General features: G+C 47.0%; 1 protein-coding gene across 2 annotated transcripts in view; it reads right to left on the bottom strand.

Moving 5' to 3' along the window:
• Nucleotides 1-5,448: 5,448 nt before the first annotated feature.
• EPHB1 (EPH receptor B1) overlaps nucleotides 5,449-10,142 on the bottom strand; it is a 451,560-nt gene continuing 446,866 nt past the window's right edge. For both annotated transcript variants that reach the window (XM_043874863.1, XM_043874864.1), the window contains one exon: nucleotides 5,449-6,892. In XM_043874863.1, coding sequence (XP_043730798.1) covers nucleotides 6,784-6,892 — 109 coding nt within the window. In that variant the 3' untranslated portion in view covers nucleotides 5,449-6,783. The remainder of the gene's footprint in view (nucleotides 6,893-10,142) is intronic.

Raw genomic sequence — 10,142 nt, 5'->3', positions numbered from 1 at the left:
CAACAACTCAAATTCAATTGTTACCCCCTCTCTCATATCTTCTTCCTTTTGTATCTTTTATTTCTGTGAATGGTATCAAAACCCACTCAGTTGCCCAAGCCACAAACTTGGGGTGTCCTCTTCAACTCCTCCCACCCTCATCCCTGACAGCCAATCCACCTCTACCTCCTGCTGGTCTTACCTCCTTCATATTCCTTGAATTGGTCCACTTTTCTTCATCCCCAATGCAACTTCATACCCACCACCCAGACCACCATCATCTCCTGCATGCATTATTGCACCAGCCTCCTAACCAGGCTCCCAGAATTGAATCTAGTTCCTCCACTATATTTTCCATTTTGTGGCCAGAGTGATTTGCAGAAAATATTAATTCCCTTGCTTCAGTCCACTTTCCACCATGTGCACTTAGAATAGCACCCAGATTCCTTATGCCACATAAGACCCTTCGTGATCTAGCCCCTGCCTACCTGTCCAGGCGTCCACATCCAAAATCTTATTCTCCAGCCTTATTGAACAGCCAGTGATCCCACAAACATGCCACCTACCCTATGGCTTTCAAATTTTCATCCATGCTGCTACCTCCTCTTGCAAGGCGAGTTTCATCACTGACATCTCCCCCTTCCCAATTTGATAAGTCCTTTCAGTCCTCAGTGAACCCCCTCGCCAATGCCTTTTTTGAGTGCCTTTCTCTGGGCTCCCATAGCCATGTTTGTTTATTTCCCCACTAAAGTTATTTATGAAATTGAGTTCAGCTACCAAAGATGGTAGCTGGGAATTGGCATCGTAATCTGAGTCAGAAAACCATTTCCAGAGCTACATTAATTCATACTGTTGTTGCCAATATGAATTTAAAGATCATAAAAGGAAACTGAAGCCTCATTGGAATGAAGAGAACCTCTCTCTTTTAGGAGAACAGCATAGCACGGGCTCAGCATCTCAGTAGCGTAGAAGTGGCTTATTTGCTCATCATTTTGTTCTCTGATTTCAGCTTCTCCTGTTGAATGCGTGGCTACAGGAAATCTTGTAGTGGCTTTAGAAAGGTAAAACAACTCTTAGAAGAAATTCATAGTGTACAAGGAGTGGCAAAGATGTAAATAAGGTTTCCTTGCTCAGGGAAGTCCTGTCCATCCTTTCAGCAAATTTGAAATTGTTCTGAAGGGGCAGGGACCTGGTTCTGCTTTCAGGAGGATGACCACTCACTGTGTTCCATTGCCCTTCCAGTTTGTCTTTACTGTCCCAGGGACAGGGCCGCTTTCATCTCTGCATCTGAAGAACTTCGTACAGTGACTGACACTTGGTGGGAGGATGCTCTCCCAGATTGGTACTCTGGGGAAGTTCATGACATCATATCAAAGATGCAGGGTTGAAAGGGGGTGTGTTAAACTTCACACAACTAAAATTAGAATAGCCTACAATTGATTGCAGTTAAGAGTAAGTTAGAAAGATTCCAACTGAATACCTAGCAATTTATTTCTTTAAAAGCATGTTGTTTAAGGTCATGGGCCTCTATAGGTGATGTAGGACCTATTAGACTTTCTCAGCTCAAACTGATTGAAGTCACCCAATACGTGTGGAGCACCTTCCTGTGGCAGGCAGTGTGCTGGCTACAGAGATGAATAGGATATGCCTCTGTGTCCACTCTCACTTTGGGGATCACTGGAAGGTTCTACCTGGGGACATTGGTGTGCCAGCCATTACTCCTGGCAACACGGGGCCCATCAAGGGCTTGTGATAACATGGTCAACCCAGGAGGGATGCAAATGTTGTGGGAAAGGAGAGGAAGCATCTTCTTTTCTCTCAGGTCAGTGATACAGGTCTATCTGCTGCTGCCCATGGGTTGTCCAGCCCACCTACCCTGAGGTCTGCAGAATGTGTTGCCCCCACCCACCCTCAACTCTCATGCCTGATGCTCTCTGAGGACTGAGGGTTTGTTCTTAGACCTCCGTGCTCCCGTTCTGTTCTGTATATGAAACTGCTGATCTCAAGAGACTCTTGCTGGTGAATAATTCAACATTTGATCTCAATCAACTTGAACGACTTCCTTCCTTTGATAACCTTTCTGTGACCTCAGTGACTCCCCTGTACCACCACCAGCCCCTAGTCCTATTGGTATTTTGGACAATACAAAAAGTCTGGCTCCTTTTGAAAATGACCCTGTGACTTCTTTATGAACTGCAAGGTGTGGCAATGAACACCCGGGCTCACTCTGACAGGGATCTTCTTTGAGCCTTCTTGGTGTCAGTGAACCCTGGGTGATACCTGTCTGCTACTGGTACCCCATCACGCTATGCTTCTCCCTTTATTCACTTTCACAGTAGGAATTAATCATGCTTAGTCAGTTGGTGCCCGAGCCATTATTATTTCAGAAATGATAATGAAGTTCCCAGGCCAGCCCATTAAGGCCTCAGGAACGAAACATAGCGTTAGCATCTTTGTTAACTGATGCTTTATAGATTCTCACCCTCCTGCCTCTCTCCCCTTCCTGCTCTGCCCATGCCCCTTGATATTCCTGGAGTCCTAGTCCTCAGTCCTCATTGGTTTCTATTCTCTTCACAGATGGATGATCAAAGGTAAGTTCTAATCCTCATTGGATTTAAATTATCCTAAGGGTCCTTAGTGTACTTCCCTGCTGGCTCAGACAGTAAAGAATCTGCCTGCAATGCAGGAGACCCGGGTTTGATCCTTGAGTCAGGGAGATCCCAGGAGAAGAGAACGGCATGGCAACCCACTCCAGTATTCTTGCCTGGAGAATTCCATGGACAGAGGAGCCTGGAAGGCTACAGTCCATGGGGTTACAAAGAGTCACACACAACTGAGCAACTACTGCTCCTACTACTAGGGGTCCTTGGTGTGAGCCCAGTGAACTGGTTCTACAATTAACTTGGTGGGGGGTGGGTACAGGGAAGTAGAAGGAGATGTGTGATCTCAGGAGTATGTGTACCTGTTCAACATCTAAGAACTTCAGTGATGTTTCAGATGGTGCAATAAGTACATGTCTGTAGATTTATCTATTCTATCCTTCATTTCTATCTTTGAGTATTGGAGAGGGGCAAGCAGAAAACACAGGGAGGTGAGTCATAATCTTCAAGGCTTTCCCACAAATCACTTCCATTCCAATAACTCCTGATCCAGGAACATGGATTAAGCATCTCCCACCTGCCTCCCATGTCACCCCCACCCCTGGTGATTCAGGTGGCTCCCCTGGGAGCTACACCCTGGGCTGAGCAGCACAGCTGTAGATTTCATTTCTTTAAGCTGGTTCTTAGGGCCACAGGCCACTGACTACTGTGCAAAGTGTGTTCTTAAGGAAGGATCTGAATTAGAATTAATCCTCCTCCATAGGGTGATGAGGCAGCCTAACTGAAATTCATAAGACTGGGGTCTTACTGTCACCAGCCTTCTCCCCAGGGACTCTTTTGACAGTGTGAGTAGAATCACCTACCGCCAGTGGGCACAGATGCCTCGTGCAGGAGACTAGCCTCTCCCATCCCTCATGCCAAGAGTGAGAGGCTTCATTCCCCTCTTTCTGAGTAACTCAAGAACCTCGATGTCTATCAACCCCCGAGTCAAGGGCTTTACATCCACTGTCAGTGGTTCTCATATTGCGGTCCCCAAACCAATGGCATCAGCACGACCTGGCAACTTATGAGAAGTGCACATTCTAGGGTTCCCCTCCTGAGATGTGCTGAATCAGAAAACTTGGAGGTGGGGCCCAGAGATGTGTGTTTTACTGACTGCACCCTCCAGGTGATGCCGCGGCAGGCTCAGGTGTAAGTCCTGCTGGGATGGCAGGTGAGAGTGCGGAGTCAGAGCCTGAGCCACAGCCTGCCTCCACCGTTCTGCGATCTAGGTAAGGTCTCTGTCCTTCCGTTTCCTCACCTGAAATGGGGGACAGTAAGGCATCTGCTAAAGGTTAATACAGGTAAAGCACTTAGGAGCATGCCTGGCAGGGAGAGCCTGCCCCAGAGTGTTAGCTAGGCTTCCTCCAAGGCATTAATCGTTATCACCAGCTGACTATTCACTTGAGGAGACTGAGGTCAGAGAGGTTAGTGACCTGCCCCACGCTCAGAGGGAGGGCACGGGGTCTCACTCTCCAGAGACGCTCTGTATCATTGTAGACGGTTGTGTTCAGGCGTGGCCACACCCCTCCTACTGGGAACTAGGCAGGGGGTGCCTGAGCCTCGATTCTGTTTTCCCCTTGGGTATGTTGGATTCTTTCTCTCTTTAGTGGGATCTTATGGACACACCTAACCAAAGGGCTTGCCGTGACCCTCACCTTGATCATGCATTGTTCACAGCCAGGAGGTGGAGGTGGACTGGCTTTGGTGGAGTCACAGTGAGGATGTTGGGTTCAGAAGGCTGCTTGAGAAATGTGGTGACAAATTGGAATTCATTCCTGTGGAAAACTGAGAATAGATTAGCCAAATTGCCTAGGCTCATGAGACATGGCGTGGATTGAGGTCTTTGGGGATAATTCACAAATTATGCATGGAATTAGTGAGCTATTAATGAGGGAGGTTCTCTCCTCTACCTGCTGTATGGCTGGATGGGGCCCTTTGCAGCCATATGCCAGTCTGCTGAGACAGTTTGGATCATCTTCTCCCAGTAGCCCGCGAAGCAAAGGATGGAGCTTTCAGATAGGGCCCCCCTGCATCAGAGCCGTATCCCCAGGCCCATGAACCTCTCTAAAGGGACTTGAAGGTAAGTGTCTCTGCAGGTAAAGTTCCCTAAGAATAGGTAAAAAGGCTAATCTCACCTTAAATATGTTTGAAATTACCTAAGTGGGAAACCTAGCTTTTTTCACTGCCTCACCGCACCACCGGCCACCCCCCACCAACTGCATGTTCACAGACCCCACAAGAAAGCGCCTGGATTAGCCTTCAGTGGCTTTCACAAAATTCACTTGGATGTGAAATTCTCCAATGCAGTGTGTAAACTGAGCTGAGGGCAGAGTCTGTGTTGCTGGTGATGGTTTATGTTAATTTGCCAGTGACTTCTTGTGCTGTATGTTGGAGGCTTTGGAGCCTCCCGTTTATTTGGCTCTTCTTCACACCAGTGACGCTAGCTTCCCTGGTGGCTCAGAGGTTAAAGCATCTGCCTGCGTCTGCCTGCAATACGGGAGACCTGGGTTCGATCCCTTGGTCGGGAAGATACCCTGGAGAAGGAAACGGCAACCCACTCCAGTATTCTTGCCTGGAGAATCCCATGGACAGAAGAGCCTGGTGGGCTACAGTCCACGGAGTCGCAAAGAGTCGGACACGACTGAGCAAATGTCTGTGTGTCACACCAGTGAGAGTGGTTCTCACACATTCTGCTTGGGTGTCGTGGGGTCTGGGATGTGCCCCCCACCCCTTATTAGGGGAAGAAAGGCAGTTATTAAGGATTCTCCCATACCATAGGGAGGGACCCACTGGCGTCTGGGAATACACACTCTGACACCATTCTATGTAAACCCGGACATGCTTCTGCTCATTTTAATTAGACAGATAAAATTAGCAAGGAGATTAAGGTAAAAGGAGAAATTAAAAATATTTAAATGTTAGGTGGAATTTACAAAAGTGAATTGAACAATGAGGTACAGGAAGGAATGCAGAGAAACACAGACACATCTGAAACGTTCCTCGGATGCCACATAGCTCAAGCCAGTCCCCAGACGAGGGGAAGAACTCTCTTCCTCACCGTCTTGAATTAGGTTCGGGGGATGTGGAAGAACATTCTCCAGAAACACCTTCCTTCTCCTTCTCTTCAGATGTCACCAAGAATAACGAATCAGTCAGTATCATTCTCGAATGGCCCACACTGCATCCAATTCAAACCACTCACCTGTTTCCTGTCTGAATTTGCAAGCCCTCCAGAGATTTTTCCCCTTTTCATTTTATTTTTCTCCCTACTTTCTCTCCCCACTGAGCCAACAGGCCAACGGGGCCAATCAGAAAACCAGACCGACAACATGCTCCAGCCCCTGTGGATTTTCCAGGGGCAAAGACTTCCCAGTTCTTTCTTGTTTGCATCTGTTACGAACAAGCAGTTACTTGATAACACAGACATACATAGGCGTGCCTTTGCACACGGAAACAGGTTTTTTTTTTTTTTTTCCAATTTGTGGTTTCTTTTTCCTTTTTGCAGAAAATGCAAACAAAAGAAAAACAAGGTTTTCAATTGAAGGTACATCTCTTCTTCAATATGAAGACATTAATTGAATTGGTTGGATCCCCCATGCAGTGGTCAGCAAGGTCCTTTGGCAACTGACAGAACATCTGGAGTCTCAGGAGCTGGGGTTTGTTTGAAGAAACTTCCCTACACGAGTCATGAGCAAAGGGAGATGGATGTGCGGGGAGGGAGAGGGCTCGTGGGGAGGAGGACGAAAGGAGAAAAGAAAAGAACGTCATTGGTGAGGAAGAAAATGGGAAATTACTTCTGTTTCTTCCCTCGACCTCCTTCCCTTTCTTCTTGTCGGTGGATGACTCCAGCCCACCCAGGGTGCGAGCTGAGTTCACTCTTGGGGTCTTTGATGCTTACTGTTTTGTCTTCACTTCCACTGAACATCACCTTTATGTATTTTTATCCTTACATATTTGGTTCCCCACGGCACCTTAAACGTGCACCAGTCACTGAGAAATGAAGGTTGCCTATTAGGAACAGGTCCAGCTTATTCTTCATTATGAGAACGCATTTCTCAGGTGAGAAGCCAGTCTCTCCAGATCATTCCACAGTGGTCAACCTCTGGTTCCCCTTGAGCCTAGTCCTTTTCCTTCCTCTCCTCCCCACAGAAAACAAGAGTTGTCATGCCATCGCCGTTGGTGACTGACTCATCTGGACCCTCATAGACAGAATGCTGTTCAGGATCTTCTTCTGATGACCTGCCAAGGTGACCCCTATTCTCAGGAGGTCTCTAGGAGGGAAAAAGCCACAAAGAAGGGACATTAGTGCTTCCCACTGGTCAAAATTCATCACAGAAGGCAAGCTTCTAATAATAGTGGGGTAGGCAAGAAAATGTGTTTAGAATCCAATGTGCCCAAGTTTATCTGAGGCTGGCAAACATCTAACTTAATATTCCCTTTCTCAATCTCAATTTCTCCATGCAGTGGCCCCTGCTTCCACTGCCCCCTCCAGCTTAGAAGACCCTGAAAGCGCTGTGCATTCTTCTTCACCTGCAGGTTCTGGAGCAGCCCTTTCATTGTGTCCATGACCCTAGGCGGACTAGAACTTTCCTCTGCTATTTTCTGTTTAACACTCCAAGCACACACTGTATGGGGCTTCGGTTATTCTGTGAGGTTTCTGCCTAAATTAGTGATTGCCCATTGTGATTGAAAAGATGTAGGGCTTGCCTGGTTTTCTGATGTTTTCCCCTGAGTTTCCATTTTCTGCTTCTGTTAGAATTTTAATGTCATGAATTTTTAAGAAGGGTGATCTCAAAATAACTTTCAAATATCTGCCCAAGCAGGAATCCAAGGAAGATGTTTAGGATAGGGATTTGGACTGGATTCATCTTTGAGCTGTGAGTCTTAATACGAACAAGTTTGTGGCTTATATTTGACTTTGGGGAGACCATGCATCTTCCTTTAGCTAATAATATTACATTATTTGAGTGCTTCCCACGTGCCATATACTAATTCATTTATACCCATGGAAGCATTTTATAAAAACTGCCAAACCACTCAGAGTCGATGATAATAATTTACCAGCGATCATTTCTCACTTGTGTCCTGCGGGTAGACAATAGACACGTGCCTTATATATACTATTCCACTTACCTCTCACCACAAACCACTGAGGTGGGTACTATTATTATTTGCACATTTATAGACAAGGCAAGCAGGGCTCAAAGAAGTTAAGTAACATGTTCAAGATCACACAGCAGGTAAGCAGTGGTGGAGCTGGGATTCAAACTCAGGATGGCCTGGCTCTCAGTTACCCTACACAGCTGTTCTCAGAATTCTTCTAACATCCTGACTGTATTCCCTGAAGACCCCCCTGCCCCAGCAGAGCAGATGGCTCTGAACACTGTACGTGAGACTCATGAGGAGCCCCTGTGCTGGCTTCCCGTCCACACCTGGGCCCTCCCAAACCCTCCTTTCAGCTGGTGGTCAGCTTCCCTTGGGTTGTAGCTGGCCTAGTCAAATTGTCCATGTCTTTTCAGCAAATACTTTTGAGAGGTATGCTTGAATTCTGAATTCACAAGTTGTCCTGCAATCTACTTTATTTAGTTACACATGTTCTTTTTCCGCCTTTTATCACTCAAGAAGCAAAGGAAATTGCTCCAATAGTGTGTGGACATTCTTAACTTTGAACTAAATCCTTTTATTTTCAGTTTCACTTTCCTTTTATTCTTCCCCTAGCGCTTTATCATGTGGCTGTTCCCAGACTGAAGGAATGACTCCACTTGATTCCTTAGGCTTGCGGAGGATGAGGGGATGCAGGTCCTCATACTCATCCCATGACAGAGGGAAATCAGATACAGTCCTGTGTTCACGGACACACACTCCACCCCTAAACTCGGGCATCCTTTTTAGCTCTGTAAGATGGGGAAGCTGGTTTTCCACTGGGAAGGGCTTATTTTTTATTTTTGGTGTCTGATGATAATTCATGATGGCAAGGGCTTTTTAAGGCATCACTGGGAATTGAACTCAAGTGTGAAAAAATGAATTCTGGTGTTTAGTGGCTCCAAGGCTAGAGGGACATCCAAGCCATTTCCCAGGAGAAAGTGGAGGTTTCATCATTTCTGGAGGGAATAAACCTGAGAGACATGAAGCTGGACTCTAGGAAAATTGATTGCAGACTAGGAGTCTGGGACAGAAGGCTGAGGGTCAATAAGCTGTCCCCCTGACACCCAACTGCTAGAGTTGGAAGACCCCCACCGCTCCCCAGGGACTCAGTAACTGGCCTGCCCCAGGATGGAATCCCAGCCCAGAGCACTGTGTCTGAAACAGCACAGGTGATCAATAGGTGTTTGTCCATCACCTTGCAGACTGACCAGGGGAAATATGTGTCACAGGCCACCAACCCCAGCTGCAGTGGGGCAGCTGGTCAGGTCCCTGCTGGTGTGTGTGTGTATGCATGTGTGTTCAGAATTTGACTCTTGCCCACTGTAATTCAGATGCAGATTAGAGCCAATGCACATTAGAATTACCTTTTAACATCCGGATGCCCAGGTGTCACCATGTACCAAATCAATCAGAAGATCTGGGTGTAGGAATCAGGCATCAGTAGTTAAAAGGCTCTCAGAAGACTCAGTGTAAGTGCAGCAAAGTGCAGCCCCGTGTGTCCCCGGGTGGACAGGTGGGAGCATACAGAGCTGGCAGTCAGGAAAGCAGGCTTCAGTTCCCTCTTTGTCACTCCTGACAGCCCAGTCTCCAGGCACTAACGCCATCGCCTTTCTGAATCTCTGAATGGAAGGGGTGGAACTAGATACAGATTTCCCAAACTGTAGGGCCACAAAACCCTGCCTTCTGAAATACAGTTCCACGGTATTTAATAATTTTCCATGGGCTTCTTTATCTCAGGATTTTTCATGGCCTTTACAGTGCTAATATGTGGAGTGAATCTCCAGGAGAGTGATAAAGTACTCAGTATTTCCTAAATTTATTTGACCATGGGACCTTTTTTCCAAGGAGAACCTATTAACATTTCCCAGAACGGGTGCTGCTCAGAACATTCTTGGGGAAATGATGGACTGCATGGGTCTTTAAGATCCTTTCTGGCTCTCATCTTATTTGAATAATTTTAGTTTTTGTATTCCTTCACACTCCTGTGGGGGCTGCAGTTGGAAAATAATTTGTGGGGGCTGGAAACGTCTGCTTATTTACAAGTGCTATCTGAGGATGAAGACAGGCTCCGGGCGCATGGGCAATTGCTGCTGAATCAGTGCTCTGCCTCTTCCTGCTCTGATGTTTAAAGTGCTGGCTGGCTGTGTTCTTTCCATCTGGATGCTCTCTTTGATGGGCTGAGTTTAAAAACTTAAACGGAGGAAGGGCTCTTGGTGATTAGGCAAATGACATATGGCAGTGGCTTGGAGGAACTCTCATTTGGGACCTGGAATAAATCTCAGCCTCCCCGCCTCACCCCTCCATCTTTCCCAGGCTCTTCTCTGCCAGGCCTGGTTCTATCCCGACGTGGGGCTCTGAGGATGAGGCCAGACCCGC

This window comes from Cervus elaphus, chromosome 19 (assembly GCF_910594005.1).
Source record: "Cervus elaphus chromosome 19, mCerEla1.1, whole genome shotgun sequence".
NCBI classification, from domain to species: Eukaryota; Metazoa; Chordata; class Mammalia; order Artiodactyla; family Cervidae; genus Cervus; species Cervus elaphus.
This window is presented reverse-complemented; position numbering and strand designations above follow the sequence as displayed.